This window comes from Carica papaya, chromosome 2, assembly GCF_054855325.1.
Source record: "Carica papaya isolate Zhongbai chromosome 2, ASM5485532v1, whole genome shotgun sequence".
Classification (NCBI taxonomy): domain Eukaryota; kingdom Viridiplantae; phylum Streptophyta; class Magnoliopsida; order Brassicales; family Caricaceae; genus Carica; species Carica papaya.
In genome coordinates this window covers 17519803-17547442 of record NC_142310.1, presented here as the reverse complement: position 1 = coordinate 17547442, position 27640 = coordinate 17519803, and the positions used below count along the sequence as shown (strand labels likewise).

The following is a 27640-nucleotide window of genomic DNA, read 5'->3' as shown; positions in this document are numbered from 1 at the left end:
TAAAGTGACTACTATTCAAAAATGATACTTTTACTGTCAGATTTCTCTACAACCACTTAGCGGACAATCTTAATCAGGACAACATTAGCTTCCCTTCCAACATAATATGGAAATCGGGTGCAACTCCAAGAATTTCATTTTTTGCTTGGGAAGCTACAAAAGGCCGCATTCTTACTCTTGACAACCTAATGAAAAGAGGTTTCATGATCGTCAATAGATGTTTCCTTTGTAAGAACAATTTTGAAATTTGTAACCACCTGCTTTTAGGCTGTTTGGTTTCACAGCACTTATGGAACACCATTATTAGTCTTATGGGGCTATCTTGGGTCATGAACAACAACATTCATGCTGAACTCCTAGCATGGGAAGACTTCAGCAGTAAGAGCAAAATGTTAAGATTAATTCCACTCACCATAATATGGGTCCTTTGGAAAGAGAGAAACAATCAAGCTTTTGAAGGAATAGAACTTGATTTTAACAATCTCATTGATAACAGGTTTCACTATTTTGGTTCCATTATTTTAGGTCATAACATCAATTGTTTTCATGATTTTGGTATTGTTGTCGATAGTTTAATCGACTTGTAAATACATTGTAAATAGGTTGTGTCCCCTTGGCACTCTAACATCAATATAACTCCACACTTTTATTTAAAAAAAAAATAAAAAATGAGATCTCTCAGTTTTGATCCAGTGCCTAGGAGATGACTTAATTTTCCTCTACTCTTGAGAGTGGCTTGAATCAATTGTGAATGATTTAGGTAATCCTTGTTATTGAAGCGGTAGGTAGCCTGGGTTGGCTAAAATTAATTGTTGTTCTGTGCTGATTTTCCTATGTACCGGTAGATTGAGTGGTAAATTCCGATATTGGCTAGAGCTTCAGTATGAAGAGTTGTATAATCTAGTGATTAAGGTGACGCAATTGTGCAAGGTGCAACAAAGGCAGATAAATGGGCTGCTCAAGGAAGGGTTGCAGTGTACTGTGCAGGCTGCTAGGCACACGGCAGAGGAGATTGGTTGTGCCGCTGAGGTGAGGCTGGCCAGATAAAGGCTGTGTAGGGATGGTTTGGGTGGTTGGCGGCTGAACGGCTATTTTGGGCTGCTTTTGACCATACAACTGCTTGTGGCTGACTTGCAGCTACAACAAGGTGGTGGATGTGGCTGGAGCAATTGAGTAAAGCACGACTTGGCTGCAGCTGCTGGCGATAAAGTTTTGGTTGCTGGTGGCCAGCGGCTGGGAAGAGTTGGCCAGCTATGAGACACCTTTTAGAATTTTCTTATTTTGACAATAAAAATCGAATAGGATTTGTAAAATAGGTCTCGACTTTTTTTATTAATTACAAGAGAGGGATATATTGCTATACTCTTTACCCTACTTATTATACAAGTATACTTTCCAACATGGAGTCCTGCAGAATATAGATATGTTGAATATTTTGGAATTTTGTTTTCTATAATTTTGAGTCCTTCAGAATATAGATAAGTTGAATATTTTGAATTTTTTTCCTTCTTGATACAGGAAAATGTCACAAGAAAAGAAAAAGTGAGAGAAGTTAGTGGCGCTCAAAGTAAGTACAGATTTTTTTCTCAAAATCTTCTCAAGTGCATGACACTGAAGACTTACAGGTATTTTTTCTTTACCCCAATTTGCAGTAGGGTCCTTTGCTTCAGTAAATACTAAAGTCAATAAGAAAGTCATGGCTGGAACAAGTAATGCTAAGAGCAATATTTGGAGGAACCAAGCAAGTGATGGCTTCTTGGTGTAAGTTGTAATGCTTTGGGTCTGTCTGAATGCAAATAATACTCATGAAACTTTTGACTTCTCTTTTCATGTATGAAATGCCCGTAATTTCTTTCAATTTCCATGACTAATTATTTAACAATTTAAATCCAGATAAAGGGACAAATTCTTTGTAGTATTTAATAAACTACAATTTTCAGTGTTTCACTACAAATCACTTTATATAGTTTCATTTGTATACTAATTAGTTTTAAAGTTATGAGTGTGTTGCATTTATGTTTCTGTAATCAATAATAGTACATTAGGTGTAAACTAAGCCTCGTTACTAGGACTATTTATCCATAATTTGTACATGGTACCGATGCTATTAATCTCTTTACTGAGATTAGTTGTCCATAAGTTGTGATGCCTAAATTGATCTTCTCTTGTTTTGATAGAAGAAGAAGTATATTAAGACAGGAATAGGATAGTTAAATGTATGGAGAACAAGACATACTCCAAAAAGGAAAATGAAGCAAAAGGCAAAAAGGATTATTCAGAACAACTGAAAAAAAACCCTAGTGACAAAAATGATAGCTGCCCAATTTCTATGTAATACAGAAAGCACAATTTGTAGTCTCTTCTCGTTCAACCTCTCTCTTTGTGCTAGACAAGCTTCGGTGGCAATGGGAGAAGTTGTTTTCCGATCAAGTGCATCCTCAATTGCTTCAATAGAAATTGGAATTTTGTAGCACTTCAAAGGCTGACATCTTAATTGAAGCTTAGCTCTAGAATTAAATTCTTGTCCAACTCTTTAATTTCTATTCGGACATGATCTTGTTGAAGGTGATTTGGTTCTTTAAAACTGAGAAGTGGATGTATAAATATTTTTTTCTACACCCTTGGAGAAAGGAAAATAGAAGTTACATTCAGATTTCAATCGAAAAAAGAAAACTCCAATTATTAATTTTTACTTTGTAAATTTTTGATCAGGGCTTCTAGCGCTCAGATCAATGTAGGTACTCGTCCTTTGCAAAGGAAATCTATAAAGGTAAACAGCTTATTTATTACACTCCATACTCTTTATTTTCAATGCACAATCTTCTTTACATATTTATGATTTAATAGTACCTGAGCTGGCCTCATTAACTGTCCTGTTGGATGGAAGAAGTGATATTATAGACCTAATTTGAAATGTAGTAGAAAGATGATACTTGTAAATAGTGATATGATTCTTTGGCTACTTTTACCAGTGTCTTGATGATACTCTCCTATAATGCAATAGGAAGATTATTTTGGGCAGGTTGAGTTGTAGTTAATCAATTATCAATGTTTGGAATTCATTTTATATGTGATACATAATAAGAAGATCCTAATTTGGAACGACAATTTTGTGTTAACGAGGTTCTTTTTAGTTATTATTATTATCCAGTGTCTTTAAATTACTTAAGGTGTTTAGGTAGATTTTTTAAGTTTAGAAACTTAGGTTATTTAGGTAAATTAAATTATGTAGGTTATTTAGGTAGATTTTTTAAGTTATAGAAACTTTATTTTCTTCTTTTATTGTTTTAACAATTTCCTTATTGGATGTGACTAATGCTTATATAAAGACAGAGAGCATGGATGATGGTGAACTAAGAATTTTCTTTTTTAAGGTTTAATTCTCTTTAGCTTTTTGTGCTGGTTCTTCTCATTCTTTTTGTTGACTGGTTCACTTAGTTTGGGCCATACTAGTTTGACTTGGACAAATTTTGGTCATTCCAGATTTGTTTTTCACTGTTCAAAACCAGTTTCTAGGGTACTTGAATGTGTTATATCAACTTTTAAGGTTAGTTCGGTCAAATTATGCACAATCACTTTTACAAAAGATCATGGTGAAAAGTGATAGCTTTGACATGGAATCCAAAAATTTTTTGTTACAACTATCATATAATCTAGCTAATAATATGAGGCATTGTACCAAGTTTTTTGTCCTCATAGATGCACAGAGAGTATTGAGATATTTTCGCAAGTGAGCATGTCCAATATCAATATGTCGAAGATATTGCATATATTAAGAGTTCTCTAAATGGTAAAGACATTTTGCTTTTAGCTATGTATTGAGTATGAATACAGTTATTTTATTTTATTTTATTTTGAAATAAAAGTATTGAGTATGAATACAGTTATAATAACAAATTATCAAATTATGGGATCTATTTCAAGAATTTAAAGGTATGCTTAAGAGTAAAGCTTACACTTCTTCTATGTTAGAAAATTGAAGCTTGGAGTTCTTTTTGCAACAACATTATCATTGCAAGAAATATTGGTTCTGTTTGAATTTGTTTCCATCCATGTTGAGCATATTTAGCGCCTTTCTCATTTGTTTTGCCTCATGCTCGTGTTGAAGCTGTTTCCATCCACAATAATTGCACTAAACAATTTATTTTTGTTGATTGTATGGAAATTATAACAATTTTGAATTTTTGAAGATTTTGAAGACCATGCCCTTGCCTTTTCAATACTGATGCTTCTCACTTAGAAAGTTAAGGATGGATTTTCACCATGTGAGACAAAATGGTATAAAACGAGAAGATACTAGTTTGGAATAATTTTGTGTTAAAGAAGATTTTTCTTTTTTTATAATTATTGTTATTGTTCTTTAAAATCTTCAACATATTTAGATTATTCATGTAGATTGTAAGATACTAGAAATTTAGGCTATTGAGTGTCAAGAACCTGATCCTGATTTATGAAGAAATGAAGGAAGAAGAAGAAGAATTGTTGCAGAAATAAAAAAGAATCTAGAAGAAGAGAAGATAATAAGGGTTTAGGAGGAGACAAATGAGGAAAAAGAAGAGAAAGGAGGGATTGTTGTAGGGAGAAATTTTAAGTTCCATTCATATTTTTCTAGATACAAGATTCATTACAGAAAAATAACTACTTGTACTAATCCCTAACTAATTAAACAACCTAACTAATTGTTTTAACAAATGCTAACTATTATTAGTTGTGATCTGACAATACCCTCCCCATGAAAGCATCCTTGTCCCCAAGGATGTTCATCATCACATATGAAAGCTGATTTTCTGATTGAAATTTTCATTGTTCAATTATCCTTAAATTGAAATACTTAGGCATTTTGTCACACTTAGCATATATATAAACATCCATTTTGAAGGTTCTATTACTTTTAGAGAAGGCAATTGATTCCAAGAAAAACAACCATCCTCAGCAACAAAAATTTCTTCCTAAATCTGAATTTCAGGGCAATCATTTTTTGCAAACTTTTCACAAAGACCTTATATGCAGTAACCTCCCTATGACAATTCAGCAAGCTGGCCTTCTCTCTCAACTTGTGTATAGTCTACTGCCCCTTCTTTTTCCTCCTTACATTTCCAGTTGGTCACCACTTTACCACAAAAATAAGTAAATTCTTTTCCGATACTCCAAATTTGCTCAATTTTTTTCATGATTTCCATCATCTCCATAACTTTTATCATGCAACTTGGGTGAAAGGACATGAGTAGATTTAAATTGAGGTTGAAAGGAACTTGAAGGGAAGCTTGATCAGATTTTGGTAAAGCAGAAGGGGACGATAGCTGTTGGTTTTCATTTATGAGAATATACCTGTTCCAAAGAGAGATCAATTGCTACTTGAACTTTTCACAAACACCTTTTATGCAGTAACCTCGCCATGGAATTTCAGCAAGCTAGCCTTCTCTTTCGACTTGTGTGTAGTCCACTACCACTTCTTTTTCCTCTTTAGATTTCCAGTTGGTCACCACTTTATCACAAAAATAAGTAAATTCTTTTCCGATACTCAAATTTTTCATGATCTCCATCATCTCCATAACTTTTACCATGCAACGTGGGTGAAAGGACTTGAGTAGATTTAAATTGAGGTTGAAAGGAACTCGAAGGGAAGCTTGACCAGATTTTGGTAAAACAGAAGGGGACGATTGCTGTTGGTTTTCATTTATGAGCATATACCTCTTCCAAATAGAGATTAATTGCTACTTGTGCTTTCTTGGACATGGAGGAACTCCATTTGTTTCTCCCTTCTTGAAGAATGATAATAAGGTTGAATTTGATACTCCAAAAGAATATATACCACAACTCTCTGCAGATGAAACCTTCCCCAGCAAGGTTGAAGACAAGCTTTGTCTAGTAATTTAGTAAAACTTCATTACAATTCATCATATAGGCAGCATTTGGTGATTTTCAAATTATAACACTGGACAGCATGAAGCATTACCTTGATCCAAGCTTGTCTCTCTAGCATGCTCCTTTATTTTTTATTTTTAGGATTATCACTGGGGTATTTGAAAGATTAGAAGGCCACATAAGAAATTTTTATGAGTAGGAGCGGGGAAGGAGAATATGGATCACTTGGTGAAGTGAGAAGTGTGTTGTCATTGCAGGAGTTCAGGGGAGTTGGCATTGGAAATCTTAGATCAAAGAACTTACCATTGTTGATTAAATGATTATGGCACTTCTCACATGAACCAAACTTTTTGTGGCACAAGGTGATAAACAACATCTATGGGAGTGGACAAGACAATAGGAAGTTCCACTACTCACTAAAATCCTTGGAATCCCTGAAGTCGATTCTTTGTTTGTGATATGCACCTTAGTCCATGTAGGGGATGGATCTGGAGTGTTGTTTTAGGAAGACACTTGGGTGGGAGTTCAACTGTTGGCTACCAGATTTCTTTAGCTATATAACCTATCTGTCAGACACAACACCCAGGTTTCCAGTTTCACCCTGACTACTGAGGAAGATATCATGGAACTTCCAATTCAAATGTCACTACCACCTATTCAATAGGGAGATTTTTAATTTACCAACTGCTACCGTAATTTTTCCAATTACATATGATGTGTTATACCTTATGGATGGAGAGGAAGTACTAAAATACTTATACATAATCAAGCTCGTATCGGTGTCTTAAAAGATGCTCTCTATGCTAATCTACACGGTTAATGCATTTATGATAATCCTTGTCGGGTGAGTGCTGGATATGCATTTACCCTATATGTAAAATTCAAAGAATTATGGGGTTGTTTGCAAAATTACAAAGTTGTCCAATAGAGTAAAAGATTCTGTAATCTTTCATTGACATACAAACTTTTAAAAGAATGTTTACCTATTCATGCCAAACCAACGAATGCTACTTCATTAGGTTTTGGTCTTCAAACTTCCATTAGGATCGCAATCTAGGCTTGAGGAGGCACATGACAGTTAAGATGCTAGTGTGGTTTAAAATTGTAAGGGCACTGGGCTAAGCAATTACAAAATAATTACAGATTTGATTTGTTACATGATTTGTTCAGGTTTATTTTTAAATTAAATGCCCAATTATAGCTATGCATATTATGTCAATTTGCTTGTGGGTATCTCTTGTATCTCTTTTACTTATCATTTTATTTCCTTATCTATTATCAATTGTATCACGTGTCAATTAGTGTGTTTTTGTTGTAAGCCATAAAAAGTTGTACTGAAATTAATAAAGTACGAAAAAGAATTTCGGAAAGCTCCATCTTCCACCTTTGGAGATAGTTGGGTTCTCTTTAACATGTCCAAGCTTTTTAAGTCACAACAGGGCACCAAAGGAGAAGAAACCAAGAGATTATGGTGTTCCCCAATATGAACTTAATTTACAAGGTCTTATAATTTACATCTAGAGGGCAGGAGAGTACCAACTTAATATCAAAGTAAGTGATTACGGGTGATCTACAATTATTTCAAAAAAAATTTAAGATTTTTATAAAATTATATTGGGAAGATAAGACACAGAATATCTCATTGAATTGTTGATGAATTGAGTTTGAGCTCTATCCCCGACCTTGTCTGAGAAAAGAGGAAAGAAAAGCTCAAAATTGGAATTCTCAAACTGTGATGGAACTGTATAGATCCTTTGGGATGGTTGAACCCATATTAACACTTTTTTCATCACAATGCATATGAAGAAGAGAAACTTGGGTTGATTGCTTCCTATTTGGAAGGAGATGCACAACTATGGTTTCTTAAGTTAGAAAGGGACCAGAGAAGAAGTGAAGCTGTCAAGTACAAATGTCTCATAAGTGGTAGCATTCTTCTTTTTTCTAATGTCACCAAAGAAGTTTTGGTTTTTTGTGTGGCCAACATGGTTATTTATGTTGATTGAGGTTGAATAGTTAGTGATTCTAGAAAGTCCTTTTCACTGGTTTACACATGTTGTGGTTGGATTGCCATGGTTAACTCTTCAAAAATTGTTACTTCCTTCCATCTTTTCTCTGGGAAAGAATAGTTTTGTTAGAGCTAAGGCTAAGGGATTCTTTTAGGGATGTCTTTTTGACTATTTTGCAAATGTTCGTGGATTAGCAACTCTCAACATACAATGTGTTTTATATTATACATATGATACTTGTTGATAATATAGGACCAATAGTAAAGAGGGACATTGTTAATAAGAACTTTCGTATTTAAAGGGAAAACCTTTTATCTTTCTTTGGTCCTTTTTATTTATTATCTTTTCAAATAGAAGAAACTTATGACAGGAGGTTCTATGATACATGGAGATTAATATTCTGATAATTTCTTTACTTATTATCATCGGGGATATCCTTCTCTAAAAAGTTGTTGTAAGTGATAACATGATGGTGCCTTTAAGGATTTAGTAGAATTATATGATTTTGTTTGATTTTAGGGTGCTGCTATCTTTTTCTTAATTTTTGTGATTCTCTAATTCTTTTGTTGAAATTCTTCCATCTAGCTTTGGTCTTTATTTGTTTATTTATTTTTTCAAATTACAAGAAACATATTATCGGGATCCTGACTCATTCACAGCCAGGGAAGATTTTTAGAATGCAAGTTATGGTTAAGGTTTAGGTGGATAATTAAGGGTTCAGAATGTAGCAGGGAAGGGGAGAGGAGCGGAAGAGGTAGAATGTAGACAATAGAGAATAGAGAAAGTAGAGAGAACGGGATTATGGAAAATAGAGTTAAAATGATATTACTAATCTGTCTCCTTTTCCTTATAGCCTTAAGGTATAAACACTAGGGAATGCAAGTCAGCAGCTAGTGTAACCAACTCAGCATTGATATGATGACAGCTGTTGTACTGAATGCAGAAAGCAGGAACATTCCTATCCCTAATGGATATATTCTTGTAACGGAAATTAAAAATAACCTTATTCCATATCTACTTTATTTCCTCTTGGCATCTTGACACATATCAAAAGTTTCTATGATATCTGGAGATTAATATTATGAGTAATTTCTTTATTTGTTATTATCAGTCATACCCTTCTCAAAAGAAGTTATTACTGGTGATAACATGATGGTATCTTTGAGAATTCAATAAAATTCTCTGATTTCATCTGATTTTAGGATGCTACCATCTTTTTTATAATATTTTTTTAATTTCCTAATACTCTTTTTGAATTTCTTCGACCTAGCTTGTTTTGAAAGCTGATTGAAAGTTATGTTTTCTTATTAGGCAAATACCCAATTTAGTTTCTGAAGTATACACAATACTACATTTTAGTTTTAAGTGTTCTTCTCTTACACATTAATTGCAAATTTTAAAATTGTGTCAAAAGCCAAATACTGTTAAAATTTGCATAGAAAAATCAGATATGGCTTAGGATTAGTTTGGAGGAAAAAAGTAATGGATCATGGAAATAGTTAAAAAGTGACTAACAAAAAGCAAATTTGATATGTTAAATTTTAATGTCAACAAGAAAAAATTAAATGCTAATTAAAAAAATTATGGATAAAAACAAATTAAAATCCTCCAAATAAGTTCTAAGCCAGATCAAATTTTTTTATTCAAAATTTAGCATAGGTATTTAAAATAAGTTTAAAAATTCATAATTAAGTTGTAATGAAAAAAAAATTTAAAACTAAAATGTAACACTGACTATACTTCAGAGACTAAATTGAGTAATTGTCATTTCTTAATTAAATAGTTTATTTATATGCTTATGTAAGAATTTGGTTTCTAGAATACTATTGTCAAATTTGATTTAAATTCTAATTTTATAGAATACGAATGAGTATATGATACACATGATTAAATTTGAACGAAAATAGGATTCCAATTCAAAGTCAATTCCATGTCTTTAAGTGTTTGTCTGATTCCTTCCTTAATAGGTGGGAGTACAAATCCATGGTTGTGAAATTAAGAATATGAACAAAGTTGATTTTGTTGTGCATTAAATTTATTTATGACTAATTTTAACCTATCAAATAACTAAGATTTAGGAATTGAGTGACAATAAAATAAATTTCTGATTTATGTATGAATCTAAAATAGAATCTTCCTAGATTATTTTTTATCAAACTGGAAGTAATCTCATTCATTTGTTTGAAATTGTTAGCTCCAAGACAACAATTTCTTTCCACATGCATGTCTATTTTATTTGGAAAGTGGGGTAAGTCTACTGAGTAAACATCTCTCTCTTTTTTCTTTTATTTTTTTTGGGAGTAAAAGAATTCTGTAAGCCCTTTTTCTGGTTTTAATCTGAGCCTCCTTCATGTTCCCATGAGGTGCCATTATGTCGTGTTATTCCCAAAGATATTCTTCTTTCCTTTATATTGTTTAGGACTCCTTACTGGAGTTATGTTTCTATAATTAGTTGTCGTTATGAGCAGCCAATAATCTTGCTTGTGCTAATCTTTGTCAGGATCCAAGTTTCTTGCTTGTTGGAGTCATTCTTATATATAATTAGTCATCTACATAAGCAACCGACAATTCTCCTTGTACTAATTTTTTTTAAGATCAAGTGTCTTTGTTATTGGCGGTCAAGATCCAACTTTAAATTCTCCATGTTTATATTTATCTGTGATTTCTACTGTCATCAAAATGCAGCATGCTGGGCAATATTTAGTATATGCTTATGATTGATTTGTGGTTTTACATCATTTCTTTCTAGCTTCTAGAGTTCTTTTTTTCCATTTATAGCTGCGGTCTCACTTGTATCTTCTTTTTCTTGCTCTGTTTAGTTTCATATATCAGGCTAATAAATTGTTGCATCAATAATCGATTGTTCGATATCACGTACTTGAGACATGAAATTTAGATGCAATTAGTATACCATTGGATCTTAAATTTGCCTTGACCAATGAAATGAACTTCTGTCGATCATACTCAGCCCTTTGTGGAGACTAGAATCAGGGCTTCCAGTGCCAAAAGGACTATCAAATCCATGCATTCTTCTGGTCAGGAAAAGTCGTCTATTTCTGCAATTTTATCAAAGAGGAAGGAGAGTGTTTCATTAGTGGTTTCCAGTGAAGCTGCTCAAGGACAGACTTCAGCTAATAAAAACAATGACCAAAATACAGGCTCATCTGATGTCATTGCTACACGAAAATCACATCGTAGAAGATCTTATACATCCTTGTTGATGGCAAGATCCAAGGTCCTGTCCTATTCTACTGTTATGTCTTTGCATTCTTGTAAATTTTATTAATACTAAAGTTTATTTGCAGTTTCTTGAGGAACATGGTGAAGTTACTCAGCAGGAAAACCTAGCTAATATTGATGATGAGTGTAATCAGTTGGAAGTTGCAGAATATGTTGATGACATCTACCAGTATTATTGGGTTGCCGAGGTTTCATCACACTCTTCTTTTATTCTTCTTCTCTTGCAGTGTAGTCTTTTTTTTTCTTTCCCCTTTGTTTGATTCTAGATTGTTGTGGTGCTAGATTGTTGTTATGGAAACCGAACAGTGAAAGGACTATTAGACGAGTTCAAATATGGGCTGATGACTGATCCTAGAAACCTCCCTTCGAGTGTTTTACGACATAATCTCTTTGGTCTCAGTTAGTAAACAACTATTTCTAATTATGATGACATATGACGTAATCATTTTACAAAAATTGGTAGTAACTTTCTCTAGTGATATGAGTGATTAAGAAATTCTGACCACTGATTTTTGACACAGTTGAGAGTGAATATATAACTTTATAATCCCATTTTAAGTAAGTCATATAGGTCTTTAATGATTCTCCAGCATATAGTAGGCAACTAGTTAATGCCTACTTCTAGAAAGGAATATATATTATAAAAAGCATTATGTATCAACCTTTGTAGTAACTCTCATTTCAGTTGAAACCCTGTGGTTTGAATCTTAACATTTTATTATTGTAGTTGAAAGATGTTGTGAATTATATTATGTGTAGAGAGAAAAAATAGATTTGTATTTATGGGGATCCCTATGCCAGGAGAAGGGAAATCATAAATAGGAAAATTAGTTATACAAGAAACACCAATTCTAGAAACTAACAATAGGAAACATGTAACAAAATGGTAATACTTTTGTTCAATCTAGAACAATTTTTCAGATCCGTTTTTGGGACAGTATCTGTTGTAGTTCAGAAAGATTAAAAGACAAATATTCTCTCATATATACAATTGCTAGAAATAAAGTTGTCATGGTAAATGAAGGTACGGGTTCAATCATCCCTGCCTACTGGAGTGTCCCGGTATTGGGGAATCTTTAAAATTGGGAACTAAAAGAATATGAATCTTTGCTCCACTTACTGGCAAACTTTCAGCTGCAAAACTAAGATGATAAACTATATTTGAAATTGAAAAAGAACGGCCTCTTCACTGTTAGATCTCTCTACTCGTTTATGGCCAATCATAACTTTGATAAGCAATATCTTTTGCCCTCAAAAACCATTTGGGAATTTGGTGCCCTTCTCAAGAATAACTTTTTTTGCTTGGGAAGCTGGTAAAAGAAAAATCCTCACTATGGATAACTTGATGAAAAAATAGCATATTACTGTCAACAGGTGTTTCTTATGTAAAAGTTCTCTTGAATCGTGCAATCATCTACTACTGAAATGTCAGACATTTCACAAACTTTAGAGCATGATCCTCGGCCTTCTGGGAATTTCTTGGTTAACGACAGATACGAGTTTTTTTGAACTTTTGGCTTGGAAAGGTTTGAACGGTAACAAAGTGCTTAGACTAATTCCTCTCACTATATTCTGGGTCATTTGAAAAAAGAGAAACAATAGAGCTTTTTAGGAGGTCAAACAAGATTTTAATAGCATTAAAGATAAATAGTTTCATTATTTTGACTCTACTGTTTTAGGGTATAATATTGACTGTTTTGAGAATTTAGGTTCCATTGTAGATATGCTTATTGATATAGAAATTTTTGTACATGGTTGGTGCTCCTTCAGCACCTCACATCAATACAACTACATCTCTTTTATTTTTTTTTTAAAAAAATTATTCATATGCACCAAACTTGTTATAGATGAATTTCACACGAGCTCTTTTTAAGGAAAATTGTGGAAGTATTAGCAGGTTGGTTTGCTAACTTCATGAGTAGTCCAAAGCGCATTTTAAAATGATGATCAATCTTGATACTTTTAGTTACATCATAAAAACTAGGTTGGAAACAACACGGATCACTGTTTGCCTAGCACATTGTAACTCCATGATTGTGATTGTGGAAAACCAAGGTCGTGAGATAGATGTTTCAACTAAATCAATTTATAGGTAGTATGAGTAATAGCTCGATGTACTAATTTAACAATAGATTTAGCAACTACACTTTGTTTTTTAGTCATTAAGGCATGATGTTACCACACATAAAGACACATTAACATTAAATTTAGCAACTATACTTCACTTTTTGGTCATTTAGCATGATGTTACCACACATAAAGACACATTAACATGCGGTGGATCTATGAGAAGAGGCAGAACCAACTCAATTAGCATCTTTATATCCTAGGAGTAAAGTATGCTACTGATTCTTATAGAATAATCCACGACCAGAAAAATTGATGCTTAAAACTGTCACTTAGTCTAATTCAAGAACTTATGACACCAATAGTGAATAAAATGTCTGGATGAGTATTTAGCTTTTTAACTCAACTCCTATAAGTATGGAGTTCTTGCAATATTTCACTCTCATCTACATCTTGTTCGAGATCAATCCAAGTGAGTATCGACTAGTTTAGCTTCCAACTTCCATGTCTTATTCAAAAGATTAAGAGTGTACTTTCTTTGTGACAAACAAAATCTCACTTTTTGGTCTAGCTACGTCAATGCCCAAAAAGTTTATGAGGGCAAAATTGTTTGTTTGCAATCAGTTCTGAAGGAAAAGTTTCAACTATTGAATTCTCTTACTATTATCAGTTTTGATAATAATATCATCAGTATACACAATGAATAATAATTTTTCAGTTAATATGTTTATCACATAGTTGTAACAATATCATCAAAATCGTTTTTCTGCAATCAGTTTTATAGAAAATAAGAAGAAATTAGGTTGTATATTTTCTGTTTCTTTTTCTATTAGCTGTATACGGAGGAAGTTACAAACAGATTTTCTCATCCCCATAAAATTGTTAGAATCTTGTTAGAATTTGTTGGGTTTGTTAACATTTAGGGTGTATAAATATTCATCATTCTTCGTGGAAAGAATAGATGAGAAGCAACATTTCCTCTCAAATTTCTTCAAGTTCTGAAGGAAAAGTTTCAACTACTGAATTCTCTTACTATTATCAGTTTTAATAATAATATTATCAGTATACACAATGAATAATAATTTTTCAGTTAATATGTTTATTATATAGTTGTAACAAGATCATCAATTTACACAATAAGTAATAAGCTGGTTAATAGGTTTCTCATCTAATCTTAAACAATTCTATAAAAAGATGATACATATGAGTCATGTTGTTGGCATACAAGAGCTTGACATAATCATATATTTCTTTGCATGAGCCAAGAGAGCACATAGGTCAGCAATATGAGGTTCTATAGAATTCGAATTTTAGGTACTTTGTTAATGATTAATAGACCAGTTAAATGGAGAAGTGGAAATCTAAAAAGCATAAACGGCCATCACAGTATACCTGGATCACCTCGAACATGGCCACCACGACTATGTTCAAAATGCCACCAAGTCTACCCTGTCCTCCCTCTTGAACGCCAGTACTTTTTTGAGTAGCAAAGGTAGAAGTGTTATTGCTAATATCTTAGTAGGTTAAATGGAGAAGTGAAAATCTAAAAAGCTAAATGATCACCTTTAAAATGGCCACCATGACTACGTTCAAAATGCCACCAAGTCCACCTAATAGTGGCACAAATGTTTCAAAATAACTCTAGGTGATATCTTCATAAACATGAAATAATTCACCAAAGCTTATATGTTAACACTCCACCAGAATGAGATTGCGGCACCCAAGAATCAACATATCCTTGAGGATGCACATGCTTTGATATTTAGTGCAAATATGCCAAAAATGTTTCAGTGGGATGACGTCATAACCTCCATTCATCTTATCAATAGAGTGCTTAGCCGAGTTCGTTCATTTCAGACACCACTTCAAAAATTCCAAAAATTATTTCCCACTTCTCTTTGCACATCAAGTCTACCTCTCAAAGTGTTAGGATGTACCACATTTCTTCATGTTTACAAGAAATAAGCTAATGATATAGCAAAATCATAATGAATATGGTTAGAAACATGCATAGTTTATTATATTTATAAATGGAAAAGAAAAATCATTAAAAATAGTATAAAAGAGATGAGCAGAGTTTTAGGCTTCACACAATACGCCGTTTTAAAATGAAATTCAACAGAGGAAGAAAGAAAAATATTTAAATAATTGAACATATCCAGCTCGTAAAGGAGAAAGCAGCTAACATCTATGAAATTGTGAAGATGAGAAAAGATTTTCCCTTGGTGAGAAGGGAGGTTACTTTCTCAATTTGCTTTATTTCTTTGAGCAGAAAAATTTTTCAGTTTGACATTTTTTTTTTCTTAGAATTAAAGAAGAAATGGGAGAAATAAGTGACTTCCACTTAGTTGTTTTCCACTGCTAAACAGAATCTTAAATCATATACCAACAAGAAGATAATATGCTAGGACTTGAAGATAGCCAGGGGAACTAAAAGCTTGGATCACGATTTTGATGCGATGTCTAGGCTTATAGGTTTTTCCTCCTGTTTAGTTGCTGAAAAATTGCCTCATTGTTCTTTTATATATGATCATCCATTTCTATCTATGAATTTATTAGCTGTCACGGATGCTTATCATGGTTTTCTTTAACCTTGTGCCAACTATACTTGCTCCTTTGTTCAGAAGTAATGCCTTCAGATGTTTACCAACTAGAAGTTAAAGTGTTTTCTTTTTAATACTTGTGTGCTTACTCAACATTTCGCACCATTCCTTTCAAGTACTTCCATAACAACCAAGCTGATGGTTTGGCTAATGGTTTTAAGTGATTTTTACTGTAGGCACAGAATCCACCATGCACAAATTACATGTCAATTCAGACAGAACTTACCCCCTCTATTCGTAGCATATTAATCAATTGGCTGATTGAAGTAAGTTTCTATTTCCTTCAATGTACAATCATGCCTTTTCTTTCTTTATCAGTGTTAATTTCTTTTATCTGTTGCAACTTACAGTGTATCATGTTGAATTACTGCGAGCTTTTTTCGCTTCCTTGTCACAGGTACACTTCAAATTTGATTTAATGCAAGAGACTCTTTATCTGACTGTCACATTGCTGGACCGTTATCTCTCTCAAGTCCAAATTAAGAAGAATGAAATGCAGTTGGTTGGTCTTACTGCGCTCTTGCTGGCATCAAAATATGAGGATTTTTGGCACCCTAGGGTAGGTGTTAATTTGCAAACTTGGCTTCTGGAAAGTGTAAAACTCAAATTAAATTTGTATTATGTATTTCCCACTTCTGCTCTGTCCATTGCAGGTCAAAGATTTAATTAGCATCTCAGCTGAGTCATATACAAGAGACCAAATGCTCAGAATGGTAAATGTCTCCATAACATCAAACAATTAAAAATAAGATGGGTTTGTTTTGGGAAGCATAATCAGTTAATTGCATAACAATTTGTTTGTTAAGGATGCTCTTGTGGCAGGTTGTGGGAATACCTGTCCAGGATAGATCTGCTTTATGCATTTCTTTTTTCTTCTCCCCATTATGCTTACTTGACCGTTTAAATGCTGCATATAAGCGAAAAAATGAATGGCATTCGTATGTATTTCTCCTTTCTTGATCTGAGTCAGTTATGCTGATTTTTTTTTTCAGGAGAAGCTTATTCTTAAGAAGCTTAAATTTCGTCTGAATACACCCACTCCATATGTCTTCATGTTAAGATTTCTCAAGGCTGCTCAGTCAAACAAAAAGGTATTAGCCTTTTGATAATATCTACAATCTTATATTTTTTCGCTTCTTTCAATACATAAAAACCATTTTCTAAATTTATATATATTTCTTTCAAAGATCATACAAGTTATTTAACAATGAAAAGGATAAGGGCAAATTAGCTTAAACTTTAGTACTTATTACAATTTAATTTGTAATGTCTTTTTCATTATAATTTAGTCTTTATTGTTTCCTTTTTGTTCCAAAAGTCCAATTTTCTTCTATTTACTAATGGAAAAAACAAATTATTAGATTATATTTGGATTTTTAAAAATAATTTTAAAAAATAAATTTAACTAATTAATTAAATTAATAATAATAAAAAATAGACCTAATATTATCATTAATTTATTAATTCAATTAATTAATCAAAGTCTTTTTATAAGTTATCTTTTTAAAGTATTCAAATATAATCTAATTATTTTGCCCTTTCCCATTAGTAAATAGAAAAAAATTGAGTGTTTGTGTAAGAATTAAGGAAAGGAATACTAAATATTTTTTTATGTTTTATTGAAATAGAAGTAGGGATATATACATATAAACGGATTCATATATGGTAATCAACATAAATTAGCCTAATAATTTTCTTCCTAATTAAGCTTATATGTTTGAAAAGATAATCATACTATTATGTATAGAAAATATTTTATAATATTCTAACACTCTTTTTCAAGCTGAAGTATAGATATTAATCATGCTCAGTTTGTTTTAAAAATACTGAATTTGTGTTCCATTCAGAGGTTTTGTGAATATATCACCAAGTTGTTCTCCTGTCTTTATATAACTAGTAGATATAAAGTTTTCTAGAATTTTTTCTCAGATGAAGTGACAATCAATCTCAATATATTTGGTTCTCTCATGATGCACAGGATTTAAGACAATATGAAGGACAACTTGATTATTGCACTAAAATTTTGCAGGAGATGTGAGATTCAAACCTACTTATTTTAAAAGATGATATATCCATAAAACTTCACACGCGGGCCAGACCATAACTCGATATTCAGACTCTGTGCTTGAACGAGATACAACTGTTTGCTTGTTACTTTTCCATGATATGAGATTCCTAATAACAAAAACACAATAGCCTATAGTAGACCTCCTATCAATCTTCAATTCAGTCTAATCAGCATCTGTAAAACGTTCAATGTGAGTATGTCCGTGATTTATAAATATTATGCCGAGTTCGGGGACACCTTTTAAGTAGTACAGAATTTGTTACAAAACCTCCCAATGTTTAACTATAGGTGCAGATATAAATTGACTTGCAATACTGACAGGATATGCAATATCTGGACGAGTTACAGTGAGATAATTCAATTTCCCAACAAATCGTCTGTATTTTTCTAGATCATCAAGGGGATCACCATCATTTTTTGTAAGATGTACATTTGGTACCATAGGTGTATTGCATGGCTTAGCTCCCAGCTTTCTGTTTTTGCAAGTAGATCAAGTACATATTTCCTTTGAGATAACAAAATCCTTTCCCTGTTTTTTGTCACTTCAACTCCCAATAAATAGTTTAGTTGTCTCAAGTCTTTGGTATTTAACTTGGCATACAGGAATGACTTGAGAGAAGATATTCCTGTATGGTCATCTCCTGTAATTACAATATCATCAATATAAACAATAAAAAGTATAATATCTATTGTTGATTGTCTATAGAAAACTGAATGATTACACTTGTTCTTTCTCAATTCGAATTCACAAACTACCTCACTAAACTTATTAAATCATGTGCCGGGACTCTATTTCAGACCATATAAAGATTTCTTCAAATGACAAATTTTCTCGTACTTCTCCTAAACAACAAATCCAGGTGGTTGCTTCATATACACTTTTTCTAAGAGATCTCTGTATACACTGCATTTTTAATGTCTAGCTGGTGCACGAGCCAGTCTTTGGAGGCCACAAATATGAATAAACGAATAAAGGTAAGTTTTGCCATTGGAGAGAATATATCAGAATAGTCCACCCCATAAGTCTGAACATAACCTTTTGCTACTAATCGAGTTTTAAGTCTCGCCACAGAACCATATGGATTCACGTTGACTGCAAATACTCATTTGCACCCCATAAGTTTTTTTTTCTTTGGGTAAATCTACCAAATCCCAGATATGATTATCATCAAGATCATTTATCTCATCAAACATGACATTACGCCAATTAGGGTAATTCAGAGCATCCTTAATTGTGTTGGGTATGAAAGTAGAATTTATAGAAGCAATTAAATAGTTAGACGAAGAAAACAAATGATCATATGAAATGAAGTTAGCAATAGGATAAGTAGAATGAGGAATGGTGCATTGACGTGTACTTTTACGAAAACTGATGGGAAGATCAAGATCATGGGTGGAAGGATCAAATGACGAAAAAGCTGGTGTAGCACATGTATCATTAGTCTGTTGTCTTCTGAAATAAACATGAATAATGGACGGTTGTTCTTAAGTTTGAGGCACACCATTATCAGTTTGCTCAGAACGTGCATTAGAAAAAATACCATTATCTGGTTGCTCCGTAGAGGTACTGTTCTGGAATCTATAAATGAGTCACTCATCGTTTTTTATCTGATTTGTAGAACTGGACTGTGAGGAGAAAAACGATATACTCTCTAAAAAGACTACATTGGTTGACACTAGATATTTATTAAGATCTGAAGAGTAACACCAATATCTCTTTCGCATGTGAGAATATTCCAAAAAGACACACTTCAATACTTTGGGACCCAACTTAATAATATTGGGTCGTACATCTCGAACATAACAAGTACTACCAAATATCCGCAGCTGTACCGGAAACAATAACTTACTTGAAAAACGAATACTGTAAGGAATATTACATTCGAGTACTGCAGATAGTAGATGATTAATCAGGAAACAAGCAGTGGATACAACATTAGTCCAAAATTGTTTAGGAACTTGTGTTTAAAACAAGAGGGCTCGAGAAGTCTTAAGTATGTGTTTGTTCTTTTTCTCGATAATCCTATTTTAAGATGGTGTATCAATACAATAAAACTGACGAAGAATCCTATGCTAAATCATATAATCCTGAAATAAGTCTTGCATATATTGTTTACTCATTATCACTTCTTAGCACATGCACAGAAACATTAAATTAAGTTTTGATTTTCGTATGAAAAGCACACAAATGAGCAAGCACTTCAGAACAATTTTTCATAAAATATATTCAAGTCATTTGAGAAAAGTTATCAAGAAAAGTAATAAAATACTTAAATCCTGTTTTATACATAACGGGACATGGATACCAAATATTAGAATTAATTAATTTAAAAGTAGATTCAGTTCGTTTATTAATTTTTGGACTTGACGAGTTATGATGATGTTTTGCAAACTGATATTATTCACAATCCAATGAAAATATATCATAAAACTGAGGACACAACTTCTTCAACACAGTGAGAGATGGATGTCCCAACTGATAATGTGCTTCAAATAGAGAGACAGTATTATAGCAGACAACTGATCGAGGCATCCAATTATTAAGACTGTAGAGACCTTCCGATACATATTCTTTACCAATAATCTGCTTTATTATAAGATACTAAAAAAGCTAACGATAAGAAAAGAATGAGATACAACAATTAAAATATTTGGTAAGTTTACTTACGAAAATCAAATTGAAAGCAAGCTTGGGTAGATTTAAAACAGAGGTCAAGCTAATGGTGTGAATTGGTTTTATAGTTCCAGAACCCTCAATACTATAGGTTGACTCATAAGCAATAGTTACAGGAGAGGGTACTCTGTGTGACCGAAAGTTAGAGAAGATATTAGAATTACCTGTTATATGATTTGTAGCACCAGAATCGATTACCTATTTGTTTGATGAAGAGAGATAATACATGTTTTACCTTATTCAACAGACGTAGTGGTTGGTGTGCGATCTTTCAAAGATTCTTGAAGCTGAGAAAATCTTGCATACTTGTTGGCTGAAACCATAATAATTTTCTCAAAAGATGAGCTAGCAGTAGCAATATTCGCAACTTGTGTTATCTGATCCTGATTCTGTAATTTCTTGCATCGCTGCTTCGTATGCATTTGTTCATGACAGTAATAACAAACAATATTACTTGAATCATTATACCGATTATTCGTTACTCTGTTTCCTCCCCTGTTATTATTTCTTCATCCTCTAGTAATAAGAACATTAGTATGTTGATTGGGTGTAGTAGTCTCTGTACGTAACACTCTAGTAAAAACTTCCTGAAGGGATGTAATCTCGGAACCAAATAGGATTTGAGATTTAACAGTCTCAAATTCAGATGGAAGATCAGCCAAGAAACTTTTTACGACTATCTGCTCTCTCTATGTTTGTTATACCTTTATGTTAGCACTGAACAGTAAAAGCACATTAACCTCCTCATATGTATTTTTAAATTCCATAAAATAGACTGTTAGAGATTTGACCTCCTTCTCAGCACGATAGAATGTTTTATAAACATCATACATGCAGTACACATTTCTTTTGCCTAAATACAGAAACTGTAAATAATTCGTCAGTTTTTTAACAAATTTTTAATTGCAGAAACAACCGTGCATCATCTCTTAGCCATATTTGTCTAGGTCCATCAGTAGGAAGGTCTTGAGTCAAGTGATCATCTTTATCAATACTGCATAGATAACCCTAATAGTTTTGCTCAATTTCAGATAATTTGTATTATTTAATTTATACTCAGTGATATTTGTCATGGTTGAGACTATTTCACTCACCAAAAATTGGTTATCACTAATTCTTAACTCAAAAATATCCACAAATTATTACCCAAAAATACTCAAATACAGTAGCTAGAGACACACCAAAAACATTACAAATATACTAGAAAATTTGATAAAACAGATTATCTCTTCACGTACGGGTATTAACAATCCTATCAGAACCTCACTGTCAACCACGAGAGAACCTGCGCCGTCACCGGAGTTACATGCGCTGCTGTCTGAAACTACCAAACAGCCTTCTTTTGGTCGGAAATCACCACAAAACTCCAATGCTAATCCTAATCCAGAATAACGCTTGCAGAAATAGTTGAAATCACTCCGGAGAGTAGAGAATCACTTGCTGTCGCGCGATCTGCTCTGCCGTGCCTTTTTCCTCTTCGGCCTTCTGGTTTCGTGTACAGAACTGGCTGATCAAGCCCCTCTGTTGCTTCTATCATCGAACAGGAACCAAACATGCACAAGAATGCTCTCCTCCAGCAGTCCCATTGCACACAGTCTCAAACCGCCACGTGAACTGCTTCCTCGGCTTCTCCCGCTTACACCACCATGCTGGCTGCACTCTGAACTGGCCGGAGATTGGTGGTTGCCTTTCTCCGGTGTCGGGAATAGGTTGTTCAATCATTTTTTTGATCTGATGAAATTTGACTCTTAAACCCATAATCCTAACCTTATCTCTAATACCATGTAAGAATTAGGAAAAAAATTACTGAATATTTTCTCATGTTTTATTGAAATAGAAGTAGGAATATATACATGTAGACGAATTCATATATAGTAATCAATATAAATTACCTTAATAATTTTCTTCCTAATTAAACTTATATATTTGGAAAGATGATCATACTATTCTGTAAAAAATTATTTTATAATATTTTAACAGTTTGAAATAAATGAAAAATCGAACCAAATTATGACAAAAAAGATATTGTGGACCAAATTGTAAAAATATCAAATTTCTAGTATTAATTTGATAGTTTTTCTAAGAAATATTACTGAAAGTGATGATGAAATTAGAAAATTTTAAAATATTGTTTTTAGTATTTCATAAATAATTATTGTATTTGGTTTTTTATTGTTTTCATAAGTACATATCTCTTACATAGTTGCATGCATAAACACATTTAGAAAATAAAAACTAAAAAATGTTTTTATCTACTAGACAATTTATGTTTGTGCAATCCTGATAGTTGGGGCAAGCATGAAAATTTTGCTCTCGTACTTGAAATTGAAACGAGATTATTTGGCCCTAATAAGCAATCTGGATCGCATCAAACATCAACTCAATTTTTATGACACCTGGTGTTACATTGTTATGTTGCCAGCAGCTTGAACATCTGGCGTTCTACCTAATTGACCTGTGCTTGGTTGAATATGAAGCTTTAAAGTTCAAGCCCTCATTGTTATGTGCCTCAGCTCTCTATCTTGCGAGGTGCACTCTTCAAATGACTCCAGCTTGGACTCCACTGCTTGAAAAACATGCACGATATCATGTGGTGCAAATGAGGCAAATCTCTTTTAAGAACTTATTTCTGTTGTTAGCCTTACTAAATGCACAAGGTTAATTACGCCGTTTTTTTTTTTTAATGATTTCAGGGAGTGCGCCGAAATGATTTTAAATTTCCAAAAGGCTGCAAGAAGTGGAAGATTGAAGGTGACATATGACAAGTATATGAACTCTGATCTTGGCAAGGTTGCAGCCATAAGACCCTTAGATAGTCTTCGTCTTTAACCGGACTTGCAAGTACGTGTTTTCTGTCTACTCATACCTTAGTTAATTAGAGAGGTTTCCATAGTACTGCATACTGAGTGTATGTACGTAAGGCAGGAAATAGATGTTTTTTTTTTTCATCTTTTTTGCGGTTCCTATTAATGTAAATTGCTTTTAGCTGACTCTTCCCTTGGCAGCCTTCTAAGTGTCAGAAGAGTCGAGGTTCTCAAGGATAGTTTACATAGGTGCTTTCCTCCCCCCCCCCCCTGAAATTTCACCTCCTTGATATCTTCCAAGCATAGAAATCTGTTTAGTTGCCATAGCAAATTTGTTTTGTTTGTATAAGTGTCTTGTTGACTTGTTGGTTTTATGTTTTGAAAAAATTTGGATTTGAATTTGATTTGGAGTTGATTTGTTTAGAGTGATCTGCTGGATTTGTTGGTAGAATAGTGTTATATTTGGGAAAACAAAAATTCATGCTAATATCATTTAAGTGGCGTTTGGTTTTGCAATATAATATATGTTTATGTTATACTAGTTTCAAGCAAGTTCTTGGGCTTTGGCGAATGAGCAACCACCTTTTACATCAAGGATGAACCTATTTAAATGTATAGGTTTTATTGGCTTAACACAATTGGTGTTCATCATATTGGTAAGAAAGAGTAATCCAAATACATTTTTATTACTCTATGCAATAATATAATTTCTTGGTAGGAGGAAATTTCCTTTCAAGAGAAGGCTCAAGTTTTAACTTTAAACCCACATGCATTTAAGAAAACTCATCATTTTCCATATATATCATGTTTATCTCTAACATATAACCCTCCTTTCTCTATTGCATTTTGAACTTCTTGGTCTGAGAATTGAGAGAAGAAACCCGCCCCTTACTGGATGGTTTTATGAGAGGAAAATTTGAGAACAACTCCATATAAACACACAGAGGAAAAAAAGAGTCATTTTGTGATTGCAACCAAACTCTATATAGCATCTAAGTTTGATTAGCACTGTAGTATTTGTATAAATTACCTTGGAGAGATCTCTTGAGCCTTATTTTATGAGTTCTTGGTGTGTAAGAGAAACTTCAACAAATCAACAAAAAACACGATTTCATGTGCACAAAGAGATACTTAAAAGACGCGTGAATCATGTTCCCAAAATCTGTGGGCAGCTAAATCATTTCAGAAGCTACAAATTGCACCCTTTTTGTTTAGACTTACTGAGACCAGATTTTGGTTCTGGCTTTGCTAAAAATTCACAAAATAAAGCCCAAAGCTGCCATAAACAGGACCTAATTCTCATATGTGATTATGGGGAACTTCAAATCATCAGTCCAAGTAGATCACTTTCAAGTGCGCCATCACTAGATAGCAGGGCATTAATAAACCCAATCCAATTAATTATCAAGACAAGTTTCCTGGCTTCTGAGGAGGAAGGAAAATTCTCAATAGTTGATGACTGAAAATCATGCTAAAGAATCAAAAGCTCTAGAGGAACATTAGGAAGCAATGACAATAGTGAATATAGTGCTCAAAGAATACAATCACTAGAAAACAAACCAACAAGCAAATGAAAAGTACCACCCAAAAGGTACAAGAAGATTGATTATGTTAATGAAACTAGTTTTCTACCAAATGTCACACAACGCTTTACAGAGCTTATGCAACTGATTACTACTGAAGCAAACACTTTCTTGCTTTCGAACTTGGAAATGGAAATAGTATTACATGATTTTTCTCCTCACAAGCTTCCCATGCCAAAACCATTGTAACATTAATATAAAATGTAAGACCAAAATTCCCAACTCTTCTAAAGAGAAAATAGGGTTAAAACAAAATTGAGAGGTTCATTTTTCTTTATACGAAATAAAATCTACTTTTAAGCCATATTCAGTATTATACATACATATCCAGCTCGTGTAAATTCTAAGGTTCTGTCCCTTCACATCAACACAAGAAATAATATTGGACTTCCCAGCAACCCTGCCCTATGTGCATTCAACTAAATCCATTATTTTCTACTTATCGATAAATTGTACTATGTTCAATGAGGTAACACAAGATGTATTTGATAAAATTTTGATGGTATACAATACTAGTGTCGCAGCTCACTAACCTATGAACAGCTAGCCAACCCATCATGCACAAGCATATACCCTTGTTGATCCAATGTCTCCCTCACTGCCCTATAAAACTCCACCCAGGAAGATGAGTGAACATCCACAGGCCCCAACAAAAACGTTGGATTAGGACTTGCAGGGCAAGCACTCACAAAATCCAAAACCGTAGCAGCCGGTTTAAGTGACTGAGGAAAATTGAAGGCCAAATTATCAACTTTGTGTTCATAAATTTTTCCATTTCGGTCCAATTTATACCTTGAAGTACCCTGAAACTGCCCCTTAGCCTCCCATGGGACTCTAGGGATACCCTTTAAATTCCACCTAATCAATATAACGTTTTCTGATGGTTGCCAAATCCTATAGACCTCTAGAGAAATCTCTCTAAACAGTATCTTCCCATGAAATCTCAATGCCCAGAAGATCAATTTGTAGTTTTCAATACCAGTAAATGTATTCAAGGGGTCCACGAATGTTACATCATCCCTGAAAACAAAAAGAGAAAAACCCAACAAATTCAACTAGAATCCCGTATTTTCTCCCCAAAGAGAAAAGACTTTCTTTCCATAAAACAAGAGATTCCCAGATGAGAAAATTACCTGTAAATATCATAATTGAGGTCTCGGGTAAAGAGAAACGGCAAATCTTCTCGAAGCGTCCGTACTGCTATGCCGAGGTTCACGTAGAAGTCATCTTTCTGGTGTTGGCGCTTATCTGGTTTGCTAGAAGGGGCGTTAAGCTGCGTACCCTGGAGAGGAGGGGACTGAACGGTGGTGAGAGGAAGAGGAGAGGGAGAGTCGGTGATAGGATTGAGAGTGTGATTAGTAGAAGGGGGTAGAGTAACGGGTTTGTCTCTGGAGGATTTATTGGGTTGAAGGAGAAGAGATTGCGAGAGATTTGGAAGAAGAAAAGCCATAGCCCTTTTACAATAATTGAATTTTAATCCCCAAAAGAAGGTTTTAGCTTTTCATGGCAGAAAAAAAATTTGTGTTGCAGAGAAAACTCCAAGGTTTTATATTTGATTTTTTTTTTTAGTGGTCTTAAAGATGGTCATGGAGGTGTCTATTTCTCCATGGAAATGCAAGTAATATGATGAATGGATGTTTTGGTGCCTTTCCATTTCTACCCCCAAAAAAATAATTTGACAAAAATTTGATTAGTTTACTTTTTTTCTTTTTTCAATACAGTTTTCTGAAAAAATCAAAACTACTTACTTATTAAAATCAAAATAAATAAATAAATAAATAAAATGTTATTAAAAAATTATAAAATTTGATTCGATAGAAAATTTTAAGTAGAAACAAATATCTATTTTAGATTTAGTAATATTAATGAAACTTTAAGTATGTTGTTTCAATTCAAATTGAAATTATATATTTAATGAAATATTTTGTTAACTACGAATTTCCAAATAATTCATAAATAATAGTTGATCCAAACATGGCCTTAATGAATGTTGGGATGAATTTTATCATACCAAAATTAAAGGGATATTTTACTTAACAAAAGCATAAACAAAAATTACTTGGAAATTTTAGTTTCATGAAATTATTCTAAACTAATATAGAATATTATGTTTCATTTTTGTATTTGTATCCAATTATATCACACATTTTTTTTTTTATAAAAAAAGAGAACAATTACAGAAGAAAACCAAAACATAAACCCCCTATCCAAAAAATGCCATGGATGCAAACACCTTAAGATATTAGAAGAATGGTATATGTATGCAATCTTCAAGTTTCACGATTTGAGGTTGATTAACTAATTAAAATATTTACTTTGTTAACTTAAGTTTGGGACTCAATAATCAAATATTAATTATTTAAAATTACTTAGAGAGTATCTAAATAGATTATAATTTAACACTGAATACTACCCAGAAGGTGTTTAATTTGTGAACCAAAATAATTGTTTTGGGCTTGGTCCAAGTAAATAATGGTAGTTTGATAATTTAACAAGGCGAGAGGTTTAACACTAATGAAAAGAATATTTAATAGAATACGATCATATCATATAAGATAATTGAATAAGATAATTTCGTAAGTCTTAACATTTGTCTTAAACAATTGTTATTAAAAGTAAATAATTAATTTAGATACTAGAGTATAAAAAGTTGATGGCAATTAAGTTTAAACTCTTTAAGGGACACATTAGAGTTTGTTTATAAGAAGACATGTAATAAAGATTGGCCTT

General features: G+C 33.0%; 2 protein-coding genes across 9 annotated transcripts in view; one reads left to right on the top strand and one right to left on the bottom strand.

Moving 5' to 3' along the window:
* The window catches only part of CYCB3;1 (cyclin b3;1), a 32758-nt gene extending 9021 nt beyond the window's left edge, over window positions 1-23737 (top strand). For 7 of the 8 annotated variants that reach the window (XM_088213462.1, XM_088213463.1, XM_088213460.1 and 4 more), the window contains 11 exons: window positions 1519-1567; window positions 1653-1761; window positions 2713-2770; window positions 10840-11106; window positions 11177-11299; window positions 15958-16047; window positions 16179-16340; window positions 16435-16494; window positions 16774-16872; window positions 22946-23127; window positions 23217-23737. In XM_088213462.1, coding sequence (XP_088069588.1) covers window positions 1519-1567; window positions 1653-1761; window positions 2713-2770; window positions 10840-11106; window positions 11177-11299; window positions 15958-16047; window positions 16179-16340; window positions 16435-16494; window positions 16774-16872; window positions 22946-23127; window positions 23217-23352 — 1335 coding nt within the window. In that variant the 3' untranslated portion in view covers window positions 23353-23737. The remainder of the gene's footprint in view (window positions 1-1518; window positions 1568-1652; window positions 1762-2712; window positions 2771-10839; window positions 11107-11176; window positions 11300-15957; window positions 16048-16178; window positions 16341-16434; window positions 16495-16773; window positions 16873-22945; window positions 23128-23216) is intronic. The other variant, XM_088213461.1, reaches the window with a different exon arrangement.
* A 1638-nt stretch (window positions 23738-25375) lies between these two features.
* LOC110817243 (uncharacterized) lies at window positions 25376-26498 on the bottom strand. Its single transcript, XM_022045695.2, has 2 exons — window positions 26044-26498; window positions 25376-25930 (listed from the first exon to the last, which is right to left on the bottom strand). Exons 1-2 carry the CDS (start codon window positions 26358-26360, stop codon window positions 25444-25446), a joined length of 804 nt encoding a protein of 267 aa, XP_021901387.2. The 5' UTR covers window positions 26361-26498; the 3' UTR covers window positions 25376-25443.
* Between the last annotated feature and the right edge of the window lie 1142 nt (window positions 26499-27640).